At 33.3% G+C, this 22,991-nt stretch overlaps 1 protein-coding gene across 1 annotated transcript; it reads left to right on the forward strand.

The window, feature by feature from the left end:
* The first annotated feature begins 1,963 nt into the window (after nucleotides 1–1,963).
* Nucleotides 1,964–21,617, forward strand: LOC140436549 (uncharacterized). Its single transcript, XM_072525456.1, has 6 exons — nucleotides 1,964–2,087; nucleotides 2,188–2,377; nucleotides 3,758–4,080; nucleotides 6,319–6,441; nucleotides 9,887–9,967; nucleotides 10,099–21,617. Exons 1-6 carry the CDS (start codon nucleotides 2,036–2,038, stop codon nucleotides 10,518–10,520), a joined length of 1,191 nt encoding a protein of 396 aa, XP_072381557.1. The 5' UTR covers nucleotides 1,964–2,035; the 3' UTR covers nucleotides 10,521–21,617.
* Nucleotides 21,618–22,991: the final 1,374 nt, after the last annotated feature.

Here is a 22,991-nt window from a genome sequence, read left to right on the forward strand (position 1 = left end):
CTATGAATTGGTCACAATTTCTGCACAAACAATAACCACACAAATGCTCCTTGGCTCTTTTACATAATTTATTGCACTTTTCACATTTAAATACATACTTCTTTGCACATTTCTGCGTGGTACAAGCATCCTGTATTAAATCAGAAAAGGTTACATTCTTCACAGATGATTTTGTTTTTCGTAGACAAATCGTGTTCAGGTTGCTTGCAATTCATACATAGTGGTGTTCTCTTTCATTTATGTTTATTTTTACCATGATAAGGAGTATCACACTTTGAACAGTGAAAATGTGTGCCATACAAACCCTTTAAACTATTAATCGCATCAAAATGGTTTTTGTTTTAATACAAATAAAGTTTGGTTGTTTTTTTAGCGCCTTCGTAGATGATAATACCTATTGATGTTTTCGGCACAAATAGTTTTTATCTGTACATCCAACAACTCCTGTCTTCTTAAAATCATCCAAGGTAAAGCCGTCAACATAGCGACCGCCCAACAGATTGCAAAGCTTTTCGGCTAAAACCGTCTGCAGTTTTCGTCCATCACGTATGCTCCGAGTATCTCTTTTGATCATTTTGTACCCAAAAATCTCTATTGTGACGTATGTAAGAGCCGTTACGATTGCTCTTGCATCACATATAAAGTGTCGTTGTTTTTAATTTGGGTACCTAATGCTTTTTTTAGTGCGTCGGTCCTCTGACAAATTTATCATTCTACGACGACCTCTAGGCATCTTAAAAATGTGAATATCAAATTTTGTGTCCGCTAAAAGGACAGTGTCGCTAGATGTTAATATGTTCTCAATTTGTTGCAACAAATTGTCCATATTGCGGATTTTATCCCCTTTTTGAAAACCGGCTTCTTTTTTGGCACCTTGTATACCCTTTTCTAATATAATTATTAAATTATAATTTAAATGACCAGTGCTCTTTTCATAACATAACAAAGCTAACAATTCAGTCAGTTCAGCCTCAAACTGGTCAAAGACCTTGAATTTTAGAACTGATTTCGAAAACCAATACCAGTTTGTTTAAAGCCATCAGATAGTAATAATAGTAACATGATATTTAAGAATTAAATAAAATTATGTCGGTTGATATCCGTGTTATAGATTTTAATAAAGTTGAAAAAGTTTGTATGTTGTATAACGACCTTCTCCCCCTCAACATTTAAATGGATTCGTCCAGCAGTGTTGAAAATACAAACAACTACCTTAAATGAATACTTTTATTCTTCAATAATACTTTCTGAACTACTTTTATAAATTGAAATATAATATAGTTCTTTAGGAGCTAGCATCTTGAAGAGTAATTTTTACATATTCTCTCATAAATTATAATTTTTACACAAACTTCAGAAAAAACTAAACAAAATTTAGGAAATCAAAATAGTTTAACACGGTGTTAAAATAATCACATTAGGTTAAAACTTTAAAAAGAATAATATGATTTGACTTTTGTACACTTCTTCTATAATGCTGATGCTGAATATTTTCAATAAAATTAAAGAATGAGGTACTTATGTGGATGGTACATTTTGTCTGGGTCAGAAAGAAAAGGAATTCCTTTACTGTCTCTGCAACCAAAATTTTAACAAGAGGTGATGTGAAGTATATGCATATCCATAATTGTATGCATACATAACATAACATAAGTTCCAAGAATTCATAATTCCGGACTAGAAAACCGATTAAAATAGGATTAGTTTTTGGAAAAAAAATGACAATACATTACGACCAACGCATCAATTTTAATTTATCCAAAGCAAATAAATAATTGTTATGAACAACTTGGGCCTTTAAGAAGTAGGTATTATTCAAGTTTCCAAAAGTACATTTTTTCAATGTTTTGAGCGGCTTCTATTATACAAAATATAAACTAAAAATTTTGTAGCACCATCTATTAGCCAACGGTTTTGTTTGTCTATCTTGGTTGGTTCTGGTTGGTACCATAGTGTACCAACCAAATAAATACCAACATAATAGCAATTCAAATATGGCTTCCAACAAAATATTAAAAATGTTATAAAAATAAAAATGTTTCTATTGCCATTTTATTTTTTACTTTTAGGTATAAGTAGTGTAAAAAGTAAGTCGATGCCTAATCATAATCTCACAGATTTGTTGTAGTTTTATTAAAATTAAGGTTATGTTAGAATGATTTTTATAAAATTATTGTTATGTTGTAGGTAAATCTTTAACAATAACAAAAAATTATTATGAATTCATAAATCCTGTTAGCGAAGTGGTCGAAGAAAAAGTCGGAACAACGTTCTCATTGATATGTGAATTGATATTATCGGACCAAGAAAAAGAAAGTTCAGCAGTAGATGACCATCTGACATGGGCCAAAAAAGAAATTTTGTCAAACCAAACAGGGTAAGGTGTCCGAATTTCTGCTTGTGTAATTTGAAATACATAGTACAGTAATATCCAGCCAGATAAATCAAAGGAGCAGTTCAAGGAGTTTATAAACATAATTTGTAGAACTAGTTTCTACTATCATTAACACTTCCTAAAAACTTTCAGCAGTGGTGGTCATAGACATGGATTTATTTAAGTTAGTTCATACTAGTTTCTGCTTATTGTATGATAAATTAGACTCTTGGGATGCAATTTTTGTTCTAAATTTTTAATTTGTTTCAAAATCAAAACTTAAGATGTTTTTTATCTTCATATTTATAAAAATATGAGTTTTATTTGTTTCACTATTCTACATGTTTTCAATTCATTTCTAGTCTGTGTTGTTTATATGTGCACTTATTTCTATTTCATATCCATTTTTATTTTCAACATTCTAGAAGCAGTTTGCTTAAAATTTAAAAAACATGGAAGTGCTATTCACCCTGTTTCCATATATAATACTTGCCAGACTCATCTCATCCCTTTTCACATTTTTCCTCCAAGAATTTTAATTAAAAACTTTTTTTACACTGCAAGACTGTCCAATAATCTGAAGTTAACAATCAGAACATATACAAATTATAATAGTTTTTGAAGAAAAACCAAAAAACTTTTAGCATCAAAATGTTTCTATAGTTTAACTGAATTTTTGAATAATTTATCTTATTATCATTTATCCATTAATTAATAAGTGTGTTGTTTTTCTTTTAATTATGAATTTATTTTATTATAATGTTTTTTAAAAGTTGTGTCTTATTTTGAAATTATTTTTATACTTAGTTGTATTTTAATATTATACTCTTTTAAGGTATATAAGGTAAAAAAACATATTTATCGTTAAAATGCAATATTTATGCATAGTAAATTTATAGCATGGCACAAACCACATCGAGTTGGTTTTTCTTGTGGAATCACTAAATAGTTTCAGCAGGAGCTTGTAATTGCGAGCCAGGTAAATTATCCATCAACATGATATCTCAATTAGCAGAGTCCTCGTCTGTTAGGACATGACATGCATTTACTGAAGGCACTAAAGTAATACTTTCTACAATTGCTACTAAATTTTCATGATCCTCTAATATACTAAGTACATCTTCCAGTGAAAAACCCCTAAATATAAATGGAAGTTTCTTGAGTTATCGGTACTTTGACCTATTGTGATACATTCTTCCAGCTGCCACCACTGAATGTTCTGAAAATTGTGGTGTCAGCAACTGCTGTTAGTCATGGGATTTTGCCATAAAATTATTATTGAGATAAATACATGTTTCATTTAGGTTGTCATTTTGTTACACTCATAATTTATTAACAAACCATTTTTTTAAAAGATTGTTTCATTCATTTGTATTGTTTAAGGTTTCAAAAAATTATATCCAGCACACAGGGAATAAACAAATCAGAAAAGAAATTTACTTCACTTCAAATTGAAGACAAAGGTGTCTACACTTGCACAAGTCATAAATTCAATCTCTCAGTTAGTGTTACAGTTGTACTGATAGACAATATTAAAAAGAATGATGTCAGACCTATGAGGGAAACAATATTTTGTAATGACCAAATGTTTCAGTGTGTTTCAAATGGTGTTTGCATAATACCTCATTATGTCTGTGATGGACAGCCTGACTGCAAAGATGCATCCGATGAATCCATTGAGAAGTGTAATGAGGAGCCTTGTAGAGGTATGTATAGAAATAGAATAGAAATAGAAAAAAGCTTTATTCTCAGGATTCACAAGTTACACACAAATATAAATTGTCAATAGAGAGAATGGTGTCAATTATAATTTGTAATGGTTGCTGTAACAACCAACACTGAAAATAAAAGTAATATTAAAATATAAGGATAATAACAGTGACATTTAGATTCAGATAAGAGCCCTTAGTCTCCCTGCAGGTCAGCTTGAAGGTATTCTTCTACTTTGTATGGTTCAAGGTGTATGAGCAACTGTTGAATAGACTTTCTATATTTATTTATGTCAGTTTCTATTTTGATGCTATAAGGCAGTTTATTAAAGAATTTAATACAGGCATATTCTGTGGTTTTCTCAGATGCTGTTAGTCTGTGTATTGGTATATTATAGTTTATGAGATTGTTTCGTGTATTAGTATTATGGTTTGTTATGTGTTTCAAGAATTTATGTCTATTTTTAAAAATGAAAAGTAAGCATTCATATATGTATGTTCCAGCCATTGTTAGTATGTTTAGTTTTTTGAAATTACCTCTACATGAATCCCTGTATTTCAAGTTAAGTAGAGTTCTGATTGCTCTTTTTTGTAATATAAAAACCTGTTCAGCGTTACCACTTCCCCCCCAGAAAACTATTCCAAATCGCATTACAGAATGAAAATTTGAAAAATATACAACTCGTTTACATTTTTCGTCCAAATAATTTGCTGTTATTCTGAAAGAGTAGCAGATAGATGCTAACCTGTTACATATCTCATTTATATGCACTCCAAAATCTAAATTTTGGTCAATATAATATAATATATTTAGTCCATTCGTTAATATTAATGTTTTTAACTTATTCTTTACCACAAATTTGTTTATATAAAACCAGTAATATCTTATATAAGCTTATAATAATTATAATAAGCTTTTGTTCACATAAAATTTCACAAATAGTTTATCTAGTTTCGTATTACATAAATACATAGAGCCCTTTCATTTTCTTTCTTTGCCTTTTATGAATCTCCACCTATCTTTGATCAAATCTTTCATTTCCATTTTTTGTCCTCTTATGAATCTTCACATCTCTTTCTGCAATCCATAAAAGTAATGCTCTATTTCTATGGAGAACTTTTACCACTTTTCTGTTTCCCTTTCTTACTTACTTACTTTTCATAGACACCTTGTGTTTTTTAGGAACACTCTTGACCTAGACCTTCTGCTAGAGTGTTCAAGATATTATAACAATGTCTTTATTTATCATTTACCACAATTTATTAAAAAGTGTTCAACTGTTAATCCATTGTTACACTGATCACATATGGGTGGGATATTCTTTGTGAAAAGATAAGAGTATGTCAACTTGGTATGTCCTAGACATAGACCTGCAAGCACAATTTGTTCACACCTGTTAAGCAACAATGAATCCACTGGGAAACATTATTTTTGATCTTATTTAGTTTAGAATTAGTTTGAGACCTTTGCCACAAACACAAAACTTTATTTTTAAATTAAGCTTTTAAATAACTGGAAACACACTTGTCTACAGGCTCTGAATAATCACTTAAAATTGCCTGTCGTGCAGTTCTGTGAGCTTATTTGTTTCCTGTTATACCAATGTGTAAGGGTATCCACAAAAATTAAACTCTTTTCCATGTTGATGAGCTTGGGACAGCTGGTATTTTAGTAACTTTTTAAAAGGATGTTTCAGAAAAATATGTTTTATTGAGTTTAGAGAGCTAAGGGACACTGTTATGATCAGGGCTTTTGAGTAGCTTGGTAGCTATAGCATAGAGCTCAGCTGAATATGTGCTACATACTGGGGGTAGACAGAAAAGAAGATTGTTTTCTGATGAAACAATTGATGCCCCACTCTGTCTGCAGACTTAAATGCATCTATGTAGATTTTATAGTGGGTGGGGTACTTCTCTAATACTTAAATCAGGCAATTGTTTGTACTGGATTTACCAAAACATGCCAGAGATTTATCACAGATTGATAAATCAATCAGCCAAGGCTATTTAATATCCTAGGAGAAAACATCCAGAAAATTAGTGTTTTCCCACTGTAAATTGCAAATTTTGTAGAGCCAAAGAAAAACACTGTTTACTACTGTACCCTGGCAGCCCTCTCTTGCATTTACGCATTCCAAAATTATTATTGCATTATTTTTTTTTACTGTGTGTGCTGTTCTCAGGAAATCAACACAATTCAAAATTTTATTTTTTTATTTGTATTATTTGTTATAGATAAGATTCCTTGTGAAGATGGTAGATGCATTCCTAGCAGTTGGTGTTGTGATAGACATCTTGATCCAAACTGTACAGTAACTATCAGACCAAAATGTTGTCAAGGTCTTATAGTGCCAGAAAGTAAGTGAATATTTACTTAATATTATATTTGTACAAATTATAAAATTAATACAGTCATAAATAAAATATATAATTTAATAACAGACATGAAATCAAAAGGGTTTATCACTGATAGTATGTGATTGGTCTTTAAGAATATTACACATTCCATTTAATTATTAGTTATCCTGTGGATAGTAGTTTGATGGTCTACTAAATGTCTGTGTTTCTCCAAATAAAGTTTGGTAGTTGTCTTGTGTGACAGTGTGTTCTGTTTACCTGACTTTTTGCAGAAACCAAAGGGACAGTTCCTCTTGTGTTCAGTCAAACGAGTATTTGTTTTTCCATTGTACACTAAACCATTGTAGAGGTAATGAGAAAAACTCCTGGAGTGGACATAGGTTATGTTTGGATCTTTTATTTTTTTTACTGCGGAGCCAAAGATCTAGATAAGAGAAGGTGGTGCTCCGAAAGTGTCATCAGCCTTACAGCAGCCATCCCACTTTTGGAGTACCACATGTGTTTCGATATGTGCGATAGTCAATTGCGCATAAGTAGGAGAGGGCAGTTTTAGTTGGTATGCAGGATAACAGGAAGGCTTCCGTTTGCAGTACCTCCTTCTAGGGGGAAATGGCTTACACACCAGCTATCCCTAGGGATGGGTTAATCTGGTAAGGTTTCTGGAAATTTCCATCCTCAGAAAAGAAAAAAAAATCAGCTTGACAACATTTTTTGCTAAGCTCTTGCTGATTGGTTCAGCCACACTTTGCTGTTGCTAGTGATACTAGTAAATTTACTAATGTTTGTATTTTGAGAACGATTTCCGAAGTGGAAATTGAAACGTCAATAAACGTATTTTAACCTTTAAATGTGGCTTATTCCCATTTAAATAGTAATTAATTTAAAATGCCACAAGAAAATAGCTTCAGAACAATATTAAGTCTCATGTTAGTCTCTAAGTAAGTAGAAAATTTGGATTAGTGACTGTGATGTTTGTTAGAATCCAATACTACAGACACCTTACCCAAAACTGGGATCAAATATGATGAAAACAGAAATTTTTTGCGAGAAAGTGGAGTTAATATAGGTAAATTCAGAATAGGAAAGGAAAGCACAAAAGAAAGCTTTCTTCCATTTTAAATCTTTGGTAGGGAGTGTCTTAAGGAGTATGTCACTCACTTTCCAGAATCAAAAATGGAATATATACGGAACTTATATATGAAGGAGAAAAATTAACAGAAGAATTACTTGAGCTCATAACAATTATATGGGATTGGGAAGAAATGCCTACATATTGGAACAGATCACTCTTAATACCGGTTTACAAAAAAGAAAATAGTCAAGACTGCTCAAACTACAGGGGAATATTGCTGGATATGGTATAAAAATATTAGTGAAGAGTATTCAAAAAAATTTATTAAAAAATTTAAAAATACGGAGCAAATTAATTAACCTAGTTAATATGACAATCGGCAATGTAAGCATGAAGATCAAATACAACGGAAAACTGTCAGACAGTTCCTAGACAAAACAAAGTTTAAAGCAGGGGGATCCTCTGTGTACAATCCTGTTTAATTTGTGTCTAGAATTGGTGCTAAGAGATAGCAATTTAAACAGACCAGGGTCTTTAAAAACTAAGTGCTATCAGATATTGGCCTATGTGGATGATCTTGCGATTCTGGCTAGATATGCAGATGTATTGAGAGATGTATAGAAAAACTCAACCTGGTCATTAATGAACAGAAATCAAAGTACATGATATTTATAATACCTCAAACAAGATTAAGAGAACAGGTAATCTTGAAGATCAGCGAGAATGTAGACTACACTATAGAATTAGAACAAGTTCAGAATTTTACTTACCTGTGAACTAACATACATGAAAGCGGAAAGATAACTGTGAACTGGACGCAAAAATACATAAAGGAAATGTTAAAGCAGGAGTTTTACATAAAATTCTTGCATCTAAAAATGTGTCAAGACAAGCCAAAATACATATATACAAAACAGTTATGAGACTGGCAGTCTTCTATGCAAGCTAAACATGGGTGCTATACCAAACACACAAAGAAAAAATAAATGCATGGGAAAGGAAAATATTGAGAAGAGTTTTTGGAGGTATTAAAGAGGGGGAAGCATATATCAGAAGAGCCAATGCCGAGATCATGAGTCTGTTTATCAGAAGAACCTTCGATTTCAGAAGTAGTAAAAGTATCATTGAGATGGTTGGGACATTTATAAAGAATGAATAACAAAATATTAATAAATACAGAGATGGTAACAAAAGAAAAGTAGGTCAACCAAGAAAGAGGAAAGGTGAGAAATTGGGGAAAAAAAAAACTAAGGACTCAAGCTATGGACCTAAAAGGCGTTAGCACTATGGGGCTATGATGGTGATAATGTTGTTTCCAATAGAATTGAATGTGTGATGTGGTCATTTGGGGACTGTTATGGTAGAAGAAGATGGTCTGAAATAGTCGTGTGATGTATCAGAGTTTGTGGATGATGTTGTTGGAGATGGTGTGGGTTTCAGTAGGGGATGATTTGAACTGATGGTGACAAGAAGATCGGGGAACCGCTGAGAGTAATTCGGATTTTCTGCCATTAAGGAGGTATCTGTAGTTGTCTACTTGTCATGCGTAAAGTGGTGTCTGTAGGTATATTGTTGGTGGTGGTATCTTGTGTATGCATATGGTGAAGGTATGTAGATATACTGTCTGTGAAGTTATTTGAGGCTGAAAGTCTGTTTGTGAGGAAGTTTGCTTGTATGTTTATGTCTGTTTGACGTAATATGTGCATTCTACGTGTGAGAAGTTTTGGATGGACCGTCTGTTAGAAAACAACTATTTTTTTTGTTCTTTTGTTTTTTTTGGTTGGACGCCTTTTTCCGGTTGTCGGTGGTTGTCCTTCACTACTTGGGGTAGAGCACTGCTCAACACCGAGTGTTGACAGACTTTCTAGTCCTTCAGTGCTCTTAAAATACACTTCAGGTGTCGAAAGTATTTGTCAACCAGACTGGGTGCCCTGCGCGTTGTTTTCTTTTTACGAGTATCCTACGCTGTTCAATTGGCAGCGTTATGGCCTGTATCGAGCGTGTTAGGTACCTAGTCTTACGTTGAGTGTAACTTCTTCGAGCTGCCAAACTATATCTGTAGACCACGCCGACTGGCTGGCTTTACAGCTAAAACAGAGCTTGGAGCAACTGAGAGAGACTCCGCTGTTGCGATTGAACTGTAGTTTGACTGAAAATCCGATTCTATAAAACTACATACCTGCGTAGTAGTAGCAGGCGGAGTACCGAGTTCTAGCCATACAAAAATGAAATCTTTTATTTTCTATTCCCATGGTGAACTACATCTAACGGTTTAGGAAATTTAAGAAATTAGTAAGTTTAACTTCCCCAACAGTCCAAATGACAAACGTGTCATCCATATAACGGAAGTTCAAGTATGTTTATCATTTTTAGGTTATGAAGAATTAGAATATGGGTATCCCAGTATGAATAATAATCAACACAACGGCGCTCGATACTTGTTTATCTCAGTTTGTAAGTCTCTATTCATTTATTTCGTTATCAAATAAAAACTAAACTCAATTCGTTAAAAACATTGATAATACTGATTTAAATTTGATTCTAAATGCTTTTCAATTCACTCTAAGTTTGTAATTACTTTTAAGGTATTATTAGCATCCTTTTCTCTATCGTTTTACTGCTGCTCATAGTCTCCAAAGTAGTGATATTCGCCAAGAAGAGCGCTCTGCAACAACAACGGCACCACAATCTCTGCGAGAACATTGCGTTGCGCAACCAGACCAACGTCAACATAATCAGAGCCGATTTTGCACCGGCGGGAATCTACACAGTCCGCAACCATTCACGTACACCTCGTTCCAACATAATCATAGACACATCAGAAGTTAGCGATCCGCTCTTATTCACAGGAGCCCGCATTAACATAGACAACTTCAGAGGGTTCACCGATCAACCTCCGTCGTACGTTGATGTGTTAAGAAACAATAGGTTGATCAGTGAACCCCCGCCACCCTACACGAGCAGAGAGATACTTAATATTAATGAAGAAAGACAGGAGAGAAGATGATGTAGTATTTTAAGGTAGGTTGAGTTTTTTTGGCTAAGTTATGTACATTGGTAACATTACATAAATTTTCGTGCGACACAAAATACTAATAATAAATATGATAATTAAAGACTCTACTTAATAACCTAAACATATCCTCGTCAGGACCATTTTTACACAATGGAAGGATTGACAAATGACAGATGTCTGTGTGTGTGTGAAAGGATAATGGCACGGAATCAAGTCCATTTGCCACAGAAAGTTGTATACAGAACTTTTCTTATAATATGAATACAAAGTTGTGGGTTATGCTGCTTTAAATTTCTATTTTTACTTCTTTAATAAAATTTACTAGAAGTTCTAAGGTGTTTCTATTGGCAGTTAATAAAATGTGTGATAGATTTAATGGAAGAAAATATTTCATTTTAATTAGTTTACGAATTAAATCATCGGATTTTTTTAAATGTTTTTTGCAACCGAAGAATATATGTTGAGATCTCCGTAAGAGTTCTGATCACAACTACAGGCCTATGACTGTATAATGCCCAGCTTAGCAAGGTGTGATGGAAATCACCCATGATTTGTTTTAAATCTAAAAATACTTGCCGAAAAGAATTTTGACGTGGAATAGTTGAAAATATATGGGGGTGGAGATGGTAGGGTTGGATGTATTTTAAAATAAGTATTTTGTGAGTTCTCTACAACGTTTTCCCACTGTCGTTCCCATTTTAACAATATTTTATTTTTTATCAAATTAGAGATGTCACATATTGTACAAATATTAAAATGAACTCCGTTTTGTACTTCCTCCTTGGCCAAACTATCAGCTTTTTCATTACCTAGTATACCTATATGACCTTTGACCCATACAAATGTTATATTTAATTCTGCTATCAATTTTTTTAAATTGCATAATATAGGACATTTCATTCTTTCAAATTGAATGCTTTTTATTGACTCCAAGGCTGACTTAGAATCAGTTAGTATTACCCCCTCTTGTAAATTATTTGATATTAACCAAGTAATGCCCTTCAAAATTGCTATAAGTTCAGCAGTATATATGTTGCATATTGATGGTAATTTAAACATAAATGATTGTTTTGTATTTTGAATAAAAACTCCACAACCAACTCCGTGTTTTGTTTTAGATCCATCTGTATATATAAATATCTTATTGACTAATCCATCCAATATAGATTTGAAAAGGGTATTGTTTATATGATCATATTCTGTATAATGGGGTATTATAACACTGTGTGGTTTTATATTAGTGATCTAAAGGATACATAAGCAATTTTTTATTTTTACTAAAAGAAATGTGATAAGCATTAGTCTCAACAAAAGCTTCTGCAAGTGGGGGAGAATTTTTTAGTTTCCAATAGCGGTTTGTTAGGTCTTCTTTTGCAATATCACTTAATTTGTTGATCATGTTTGACTTAAGGGATTTTAGTTTTAAAAGATATTTTTGTGATAACAGTTGCCGACGTAAGTCCAAAGGTAACTCATTACATTCTGCCAGTATTGCTTTCACCGGTATACATCAGATGTCTGTATCTTTAAAAGTTGATCTCTTTGGATTAAAGATCCATCTGTTTCAATATTTTCGCAAAATTTAATGAATATTGATAAACATAAGGGTGAACTCTTTAGAGTGGCCAACACTGTAGGAAAACAAAGACTGAGAAAGAAGTGTTTTGCAAAGGAAATTGGGTATTCCGTTTTATTCGCAATCTACAAACATTCATTTTACTTTTAAGAACATACAACTAAATTTAAAATTTCTCTAAATTAAACTTACACAAATTATTTTTCGTCTTTTTTGTCCAAGTCTTTTTTGTTAAGTGGAGTTTCTGGTCATTGAAAAGAGTATGTAATGTTACCAATATTCATTAATTCATTAATGTCAAAAGAACAAACCACATATTCATGAATAAGCTATGTGATTAAATATATAAATCATTTTGTATGGATTCGGTCAAGGTACTTATTTTAAGAAAACTTTTAACAAATATAACGCTAGAAATGTAGTGTTATTATTTAAATTATTTAACTAGAAAGGAAGAATAACATTATTACAGACTATTTTAATCATTTTTAACCATATTAAAAAAATATAACACATTTTTACAGTTCAGTACATGAAATGTGCCGAAAAGTTTCACAGATCGTAAATAGATCGATCGTGGTCGGTCGACCACGATCACCAAATGCAATACAAAAGTTTTGTAATGTACGCGCAACCAGATATATCACCAGCCACGTTCGAAGTTGGTGATCTGTATTTTATTATTCATCACTTTGGTCACCTCTAATACAATCGCGAAAAGTTACGAGGGCGGTCCAATAAGTACTTAGCCTACAAAAGAAAAACGAAAATGTTGGAAAAATGGCGATTTATTTCTCAACTTAGTCTCTCTTTAGCTCGATACATAGTCTCTCTTTAGCTCGATACACTTAACTCATCGATGCTTCAACTTCTTTCACTCGTCTGAGAAATATGTTTTGGCGAGGTCTGTAAGTAGGTTTTCGTGGCGCAGATGACCTCCCCATTCAACTCAAATTACTTTTGAGGTCATCACCTTTCCGTCCGATAGAACAGTCTTCGTCTTCTTCGGAGCAATTTCACAGAGCGAGGTTCACTGTTTTGACTCTTTCTTGGTGTGTGCCAGCGTATCCATATTTCGTACGATCACGAAACGACGCAGAAAGTCCTTCGAATTACTCTTTAGCAGCGTCAAACACTGCTCTGAAGTGGTCTTACGGTTGCGCTTGTTGTCCGGAGTGAGCAAGCGCGGCATCCATCGCGCCGATAGCTTTTTCATGTCCAACATTTTTGACGGTCGCCATTCAAGGAGAAGAGTCATCGTACACAGCATCCAAGCCTGAGTTTAGGAAAGTTTAACTGTTACCTGCTAACCTAAAATTATTTATTGTAATTAACAGAAATGTCTGACTGACCGAGTAAGGAGGCCCTCAGAAGAATGAATAAGAACCGAGAGGTACTGACCACCATCAAATCTCGAAAGTTTCAGTTCTTCGGACATATTATGCGAAATAAATCCAGATATGCTCTCCTTCAAGCCATCTTGCAAGGAAAAATATTTGGAAAACGAGGTCCAGGAAGAAGTAATCTTGGTTAAAGAACCTCAGAATCTGGTTCAATACAACATCTGTGCAGCTTTTCCGCGCTGCTGTAGATAAGATAAAGGTTGCCATGATGATCGCCAACATTCGTAACGGATAGGCACATCAAGAAGAAGAAGAACACAAATGTCAATAATAATCATACTAGCGGACCAACTCGACATCGAGTTTTTTAAATGAAATTTTTATTTTCAAACCAAACCGGAAGTCGACCTCAAAACCGGAATGCAATTTTTAGTTCATCAAATGTCGACATGGATATCATTTAGCAGTTAATTTTGCATGCTGATCACGAATCCGGTGTCAGATTTGCTCTATCTTGACGTTTTATGCGCGTTTCGGGTCACTTCCGGTGTCGGATCGCAACCGGAAGTACATATTTGGATTTGTCTCGACGAGACCTTTCGATCCATATATACATTGTGGGGTCTAAAACTTAAAGTAAATTTTAACTTCCGGTCATCTCAAAACCGGAAGTGAATTTTTGTACCAAAAGTATATCTTGACAATCTCATACCTAATACTAATAATATTCCGAAAAAATATTTTAATTATCTAATATGGTTTTTGAGTAAAGTGGTGGACAAGAAAAGGGCTTAGCGTTTTAGTATATAAGATTCCTATATTAACGTGATCCATATTATAAATAGGTATTTCTTCAATACAAGTAGCTTTGTCGTAACTTCTTATGAAATTTTTCGTACGCCATTGGAAGACCTACAATAGCGCTGAAACGTCACTCTTACTTCTAAGAATTTACTAGCTACAAATTTGATTCTCGATTATACGCGATAGTAAATTTCTCTTGTGTTAGTGGCGTCATCGGCCGGTTAGGCTAAGAACTTCTCGGACCGCCGTCGTACATTTCATAATTACAATTACAATTGTTGTATTGAGATAAGCCGTCGGTTAGTTACGTTATCAATATGCAAAAAGAACGATTGCTATCCATACTAATTATTGTAATAGATATATTTTTTATCGGTTATCATTATCTTCACTTTCTCATAAATCATGAATTTCCTCATCCATATTCGTTTGTTTTAAATCCGACATCAAAATCAGCTTGTCTACTATTTGGGCCAAGCAGGCCACGTATATCTGACATCATCTACAATGATTTGTGCTTCTTTCTAAAGATAACAAGCCGACGACAACTCATACTGAAATAAAATAAGGAATAACACATATTCTTTTGCTCTTCTTTCTATACCTAGAAATGCTAGTTTATTTAATGTACAATAATCTGTTAAAATCATAGTCTGTACTCATTGACTGTCTAGCTTTACTTTGGTTATATTAATTGGTACTTTTATGATCAAATAAAGATCTCATATTTGTCAAAAACCTCGAAATATTATAACTATCTCTTTTCTGAATCTTGTTATCAGTGGACATAAGAATATTAAGTCCATAATTCTCTTTAGTTTTGAAATTTTCAGGTGGGTACAGTCCTCGTTGAGATAATAGAATTTATACCATAATTTAGATAATTGTAGATTATATTCGCTGATGACTTTACGGTGATAGATGATTTATTTTTCATTATCATTTCTAGTTTCTATTTGACCCTTTATTATGTAAACTATCAAAAAAACAAAATTTTTGGAATTCCTGTGATGTAATTCCAAAAATTTTGTCAAAAACACATTGTTTTTTTTTGATAGTTTACATAATAAAAAGTCAAATAGAAACTAGAAATGATAGTGAAAAATAAATCATATATCACCCTAAAGGCACGAGCTCATATAATCTGATATTATCTTTATTATGGGATAAATTCTATTTTATTTCAACAAGAAAAATTTCAGTATTCATCTGAACATTTCAAAACTATCTTCATTAGTTTAAATTATAGTAATTCCAAATAACATTCTTATTTACTCTGCTATAGTATTCATTGTATGGTTACGTTGCGATGATACTTAAATATCTTTTGCAATATTCGTGCGGTTACTTTTAGCGAACGCCCAGTGTTGCCAAGATGTCACTTTTTAGATGCAGTCTCGTACGAAACCATAGTTTTAGGTTAATTTCCTACAGTAATATTTGAAAGGTATTAAATTGTGTAACTTTAAATTAAAAATCTCAGTATTATGATATTAGAAAGCTTGTTAAGTGGAAACACGTTTAGAACGTTTTTTTTGCGAATATTTTGCTTGTAGAACTAATGCGTAAGTCCGCTTCGATCTCAGAGATTATCTTGCAGAATTAATTGATGTATTACATCGGTTTGTTATGCCACAACAACCGATTTTGGAATACCTTCACGAAATTCGTCCTGGAACGAACTATGATCGGTATTTCATTAGGAAAATTAGCTCAAGTAACTCTTTTGTTACTTGAGCTAATTGAAACGCCAATATACTTACTTTAACCTTTAATTGTGACTTATTCCCATTTAAATAGTAATTAACTCTTTTGTGTTGTAATTAAGAGTAAAATGGAATAGTTTTGACAATGCTGCAGTAAGAAAAATATGATACTCAGGTTACACGTTTTTCCACTTAACAGTTACTCAGTCAAATACAGTGTTTCTTGATATTCTCTTAATATATGTTAATCCTGGTCTCTTTGTAGAGACTTCCTACCTTCCTATTAACTTTAATATATTGACACAACATATTGCCAACTATAAACAAGGACGTATAAAAATCAGCTCAAAATATAACCTCTCTGACGATCAATGTTCGATTTGTTTTACTATTAATAACATTAAAAACATTATATGGAATATTTTTGGCCTCTAAATTAAAAAGCTCATAATTTAATTGGAATCTAGAATCTAGAATCGTTGATTTTTATGTACCATAGCACTCAGAGCTAGTTTTAAAAACGTTCAACATTTTATTCAAATATTCCTGTACATTAGATTCCTTTTCAGATTACTTTGGAAACCCTCTCATATATAATCTTAGGCATGCACCGATCATTTGTTTATGTTTGGACAATATGTGTTGTGAATATAAATAGATTTATATTTTTTGAGGCAGCTTGACCATTGGTCGCAATAAAAATGCTCTACCTTGTTGATAAAAACCCTGGGACCATGTTACCAGATCTGATAAATGGTATTCAGCTTTGGTGATAGTAGTATGTTAGTATTAGATATAATAAGTAAGTCAGTATTGTCGGACCGATCCATATAAAATATAAAACTTTCAACTGAATATAATAATTGTACTTTTTTATTTTGCAAGGATGTAGCATCCACCGATGGCAGTTTCTAAATAATATTTTAAGTCACTTGTTGTATACAAGTTGTACACTCATTTGATGTTAAAAATATTTTAAATTGATGTTTTCGCAATGTTGTTAAGTTTTACAACATATCCTTCAAGTTTGTAAATATTTATAACAATTACGTTGGATGATGTAATGTCAAATGGGTTTTAGATATTGTTTCACTATTATTTGAAATATTGACACAATAAAAAAGTGGGCTCACCCGCGACATGTGGCAAAGTGAGAATCATACCCGTAGATCATTGAGCCGCCATACATCGTACAGAAAAAATACTTACTTTTTTAGTATTTTACTTTTTTAGGTTAGTAACCTAAGTGTTTTTTAGATTATCTTGGGAACCTCTCACTAGTTAGTAGTTTGGGCATTAAAAATGATACGCTCAGATTGATCCCCTAATTGAGAGCGTTGATTTGACACATGTATTCACACTGAGTGACGAATGTGTTTATTTTAGTACAGGTATAGCATGATATGGAGATTCGTTACGCTAAGAGTTAATATCATCGTCAGTGTATTGCGCAATCATATTGTTGGGCCTTAATATATAGTCTTAACATTCAAAGCAAGCCAAAGAAAGGTTAAAAGTATTTTCAAACCATCTACTGTACTATCGGCTAGAGCGATCTAATATTTACTTGCGCTTCCACAATATATTTACTTTAAGCTAATAGTAAAAATTGAAATTATTAAAAAAAAAAAAACGATTACCAAGCTTATTCATGTAAACAAAAAACCAAAACTTCGTTTATAAAACTATATCTGAATCAGTTAGGTACGCACATCAACGAATAACACTTTTCGACTCCATTTTATAGGCTAAGTAGTGAATGCGCACATTACTCAGGGCGGATGAGTATTCATCCCCCATTCTAAATGTATGTGTTGATAGGTTGGTACAGTATGTCGGAGGAAGAACCTTTTTTGATGCTAGATAGGCCTTTATTCTCTTTTCAAAAAGAGAAAAAGAATTAAAACAATTAAAAAATTAAATCGGTAAGAAATCGCTAAACCTGGGAATGGTGGACCGAGACTCCATTGTCGCCAAAGCTTTAGAGGCACAATGCACATAATTCTTATAAGATAATTAAAAATTCTGCCTGTTTAGATTTTTAAAAATAATCAGATTAAGCACTTTCTCGTCATTTTCGTCATTCATATGCATTTGGAGCTATTTCTCCCCTTCTTATACATTAAGACGCACACAGTGAAACCAGAACTCTTGAAGGGAAATGTTTAAAATGGTAAAAACATTTACGAGGTTCGAAACTAGCGATTCAATTAAGTTTAAAGTAATGTTATTTGAAAGAAAAGACAGTTAATGTTGTGGAATTCAACTTTTAGATTTCCCATGTTTTTCATACACCTTTTTCATCGTCTATTTGGCTTTGCAATTTATAGAAGGCACAGATTAAAGCAAAAATCTGAATTTTGGTTTCGTCAACGAAGAAATCTTCGCATTTCTACTTTGGTGATTTATTCTCAGATGTCGCTATATCGTCCATATTGAAGCCATTTTATTATTGCTTCTTTTGACGGAAAATATTTGATTTCACTTTTAGAGCTTCTGTACCAGTCGCTCTGATGAATCCGTACACGCTCTGTGCGTGTCAGATTCCTCAAACCGTATTAGGAGGACAAATGATCGATGCATGTCTACAAAATGAGTTAGTTTTGTATGATTCAAGTTAGAAGCACACGAAGAAAGCTAATATGGTAGTAAGATAGCAGATGATGATGAGAAGGTAGTAAGCTGTATATTCCCCATAAAAAAGGAAAATTTTTGAAAAACAAATGACTTACGTTTGTTGACGTTAGACCAGAAATACTCCAGGTCAAAGAGAACTTAGCAGGTGATAAAATTTATCACTTCCGTTTACCGGTCGCTGTGGAATTTCCATTGTTAAAGCCTAAATCCATTGTAAATGTCTCAAATATGAGGCTTTTGAAGTATACCTAAAAAACGCTGAATTTAAACTTTCACATTACTTGTACGATTCTTAGTAAATCGATGTTTTCCGTTTTCCCCCCCTACGAGGGGGGTTTAGGGGGAAGCCCGGGACAGGAATCCATTTTTTGCATCTTTTGGGGTACCAAAATGACATTCTCAGCAAAATTCAGCTTGTTCGTATGATTTTCGGTGGTTCGGTGGTATTTTCGTCTCTGACGACTGGATTATAAGAATCAAAGTTAAATATGATTAGGCGAATGAAACCATAGGTTTCGCAGTCAATATCCCAACCACACACACGTATGCACACACAAACAAGCAAATAATAAAGAAAAAATAAAAGTATTTACAAAAAAAAGGCAATGGTGCATTTTTGTAAGATAATATTGATAAGACTTACCCAAGATGAAAGTTCTCGAAGAATTAAAATGGAAAGTAAAATATTTTAAGCATTTTAATCCCACAGAACAGTGGGATATGTCTTTTTGACAAGCTGTTAACAATTCTACCAAATATCCTTCAAGTGTTATTTTTTTTGTCATACCGTCTCCTCTACTAATGTGTTCAAAGTATCGCAGTATACTTTGATAGTTGTGACGAGTTTATTGGTAACGTTAAGTTGTAATACTATTGAGTTATTGGTACGGTGTTTCCATACGATACCATGGTATCCATCATTCTACGGTAGACCCAGATTTCAAAAGACATCATGCGTTTAGATTTAGAATCAGATTTTTTATTAGTCCACCAAATAATAGTGAAATAATATTGACGCGTGATCTTAAGCTCTTGCCTAGATTGCAAATAATTAAACATATCTTAATTAATATCAGTTTTTTCTACAATTTATTGTTATACGTACTAAAAAAGTGTATTATTTTAGACTGATTAGGAACATATCTTTGGAAAAACAGACTCTTATCTTGTTTAATTATCAGTGCAAATGTGAAATATTTTTCAAATGCTGTTCATATATTTTTTAGTCAAATTTCTTAACAAATTTTATATACTTCAGCAATAAATATGCTCAAATTTTTCATTATATAGAAGGGCGGTTTCGAAAGTGTATTGAGTGCAGTTCATTATCATCTCAGCTCTATGGACCGACGACAAACAAGTTAATACAACCTTCAAGGAATGACTGCTCCCTTTTTTTAACGGGAGTCGGAAGTGGAAGTTCTAGTGACGTTAGTTTCTTGGGAATGGCGTGAGTTGCTGGGAAGAAGAGGAAGAGAAAATAGGAATATATAGGTTAGCCATACTTATTGCTCAGAGAAACGACTGGAAGTTCGATCAGGAAGTTTGTTGCCTGTTAAGTTGAGAAGCTTAGCTGGCGATAATAACACTTTTTGCTTGGGAAGTCTGGTGAGTACTTACCCTCGGCGATGGCAAGGAATTTTAAGAATCTCTTTTGCTCGGGTGTTGGAGCTAACAATGGTTCTTAGAACGTATCTCTTATTGAATGTTGATAAGTTGGTGGATATATGCTGGCGGGAAGTTATAAGAAGTCATTCTCCTCAGGATTTTTCTTTCGGTGGCCATTAGGGTGTTCAGTTGGCGTTTGTTGAGTACCCCGTAGAGGCAGAATACGAGATACCGAGGATATCAGTTAAATTATAACGAAGAAAGTCACGGTGAAATTAGATCCAGAATTGAGCAGGCCAGAGCCGCTTTTAGTAGGATGCCCAAAGTATTATCCGTCTACTTCGCTGCTACGTATTCTCGGGCTTACTTTATGGTGTCGAGTCTTGACTGTAAATAAAAGTGATCTAAATCGCTTTGAAGCTTTCGAAATGTGGTGCTATAGAAGAATTTTAAAAGAAGAGAAAGCTGGAGTACTTCATACATATAATGAGGGTTACAAAATAGGCAAGGGAAAATAGCAGGCACACGTAGTTCAGGATCAGTATCTGATGAGAGGACATAAATACGCATTACTTCAAAATATAATGCAAGGAAAACAGAACCCAGGCCGTAGAAGAATGTCATGGTTGCGTAATTTGAGAGAGTGGTTTGGCTGTACCACTAATGAACTCTTTAGGTCAGCTGTAAACAAGGTCAGGATAGCCTTGATGATTTCCAATCTCCGATAGGAGTGGCACAAGAAGAAGAAGAAGTAGTTCAGGACGAAGAAAGACTTTATGGTTGAAGAACTTGTCAGATTGCTATAGTCTTAATACAAGCATGCCATTTGGAGTGGCAGTTAATAAATTTAAGATAGCTGTGATGATAACTAACGCTCTGAAAGGACTTGATACATGAAGAAGAAGCAGGAGCGGGCTCTGTACTCGGCAATTGGCCTGATGTATGTTTTGTAGGAGTGCAGAAGAGTACGCGGGTGTGTACCTCCTACCCTATAGGACTGTTGGGAGATTATCTTTTAGTTATTGCATTTTTTGTTAAATTAACTGAAAGAATAGTACAACAAAATGGCTATTTTGACAAAAACGAAATCCAAATATTTAATGACAAAACTGTTGTTTTCATGTCGTTGCAATTTATTGAAAAATTTTGGTGTTTGTGATAATCAATAAACAGAAGGATATAATATAGGAAGATATTTGCAAATATAAAAATATATTTATTCTGTTCTACTCCAGTAGACAAAAATTATTAAATAAAACATTTTTTAAACAAAATTGACTACATATTGTATCCATACAAAAATAAACAGATAATTTGAATGGAAAATAATTGAAGAAGCTATAAAATAATCATGCCTCAAGTGATTAGGCCACGTAAACAAGGGAAGAAAGAAGGAATGGTTTGGAGCCGATTGTAAGCAAAGCCCAAAGAAAAAACAAAGCAAGACAAAAATATCTGAACACAAGCGAAGAAAATAAAAATTAATATGAACTTGAGAAGAGGAACACAAAGAATCGGAACACAAGAACTTGAAGACTACCACATCAATAAAATATAAGCAATTTTTACTAAGAGGTGAAAAGGACCTTTGAACAGTACCCACGAATTCAGAAACACTATAGGGACAACGGAGGTCACCTAATAGGACATGAGAAGGGGAAATTATATAGATGATAAGATCATTTCACAGAGTTGTTTAACGAAGCACCGAATATAATTAACGAGGAACAACAGGAAGGGATATTGGAAGGCGACGACCCAACGGATACAGTAGCGCCAACTACTGTAGAAGAAATAAGAGAAGCCGTAAAAAGTGTGAAAGACAATGAAAGTGCAGGTAGCAATGGCATCGAACAAATGAGTCGATAGAGTCAAATAACCAAGTTTTTTTAGTTTCTTCTTTCGATTTCATTTCTATAATGCGACAATAAAGCGCGAAATGCAACTTGTCGAAAGTCAAACCTCAAATATGCGTATTATTGCCACCGCGCTCGATTAGTAAAATACTGACATTAGCTATGTAACGTGAACTGCAGTAACTGATGTAATGTGGCGACCGTAGCTCAGCAGCTAGTATATTGACCACCCTTCAGCAGTTGGTCATTGAGCAGCCGTCACTGTACTTCGTAGGGTACTTAAAGTCTTCAGTCTCCTGGGCTAGCGTGCATCGACAGCGGATTATTCATTTAGAGATGATGATGATCATTCAACTGCTAAATTTATTGTGTGGTTTCACGTTTTGTAAGGAAAATATATTTAAACTTTTAATATGTTTAACGATTGTTTTAATAGATTTGTTCTTTAGAAACGTTAACACGTCGAAACGTCAAAACAACGTTAAAAATGTTTCACATTTGCTAGAATTTTTATTACCCAGCATAAGGGATGATTTTTGCAGTATAAAATTTTAGAGATTACATTGTTTAAGGAAGGATAATATGATCAGACTGTATTATTGTTGGTATACGTAGTACAAACAAATTAATAATGAATCTATTTTAATAAAATTTGAATCTTTTAAATTTTCGTTTTATTTATACCTAGTCAAACCTCATTTGACTGTTTGTGGTCTAAGTATTTTCTGTAAGTATATGTATGTAAGTTCTGAAGCATATGGAAATCCTGCAAAATTAAATAAAATAAAAAAACTAATTTGTCTGGAATCTGAGTGATGACATTGGTGGTTGGAGTAAAGCACTGCTTTAGAGAATGAATATACTTAAGAGCGTAGGCGTAAAATTTCGGGCCAATGCTTTTTAAATGCATTCATTTTTTTCGAATCCTGAGA

This window comes from Diabrotica undecimpunctata, chromosome 3 (genome assembly GCF_040954645.1).
Source record: "Diabrotica undecimpunctata isolate CICGRU chromosome 3, icDiaUnde3, whole genome shotgun sequence".
Classification (NCBI taxonomy): domain Eukaryota; kingdom Metazoa; phylum Arthropoda; class Insecta; order Coleoptera; family Chrysomelidae; genus Diabrotica; species Diabrotica undecimpunctata.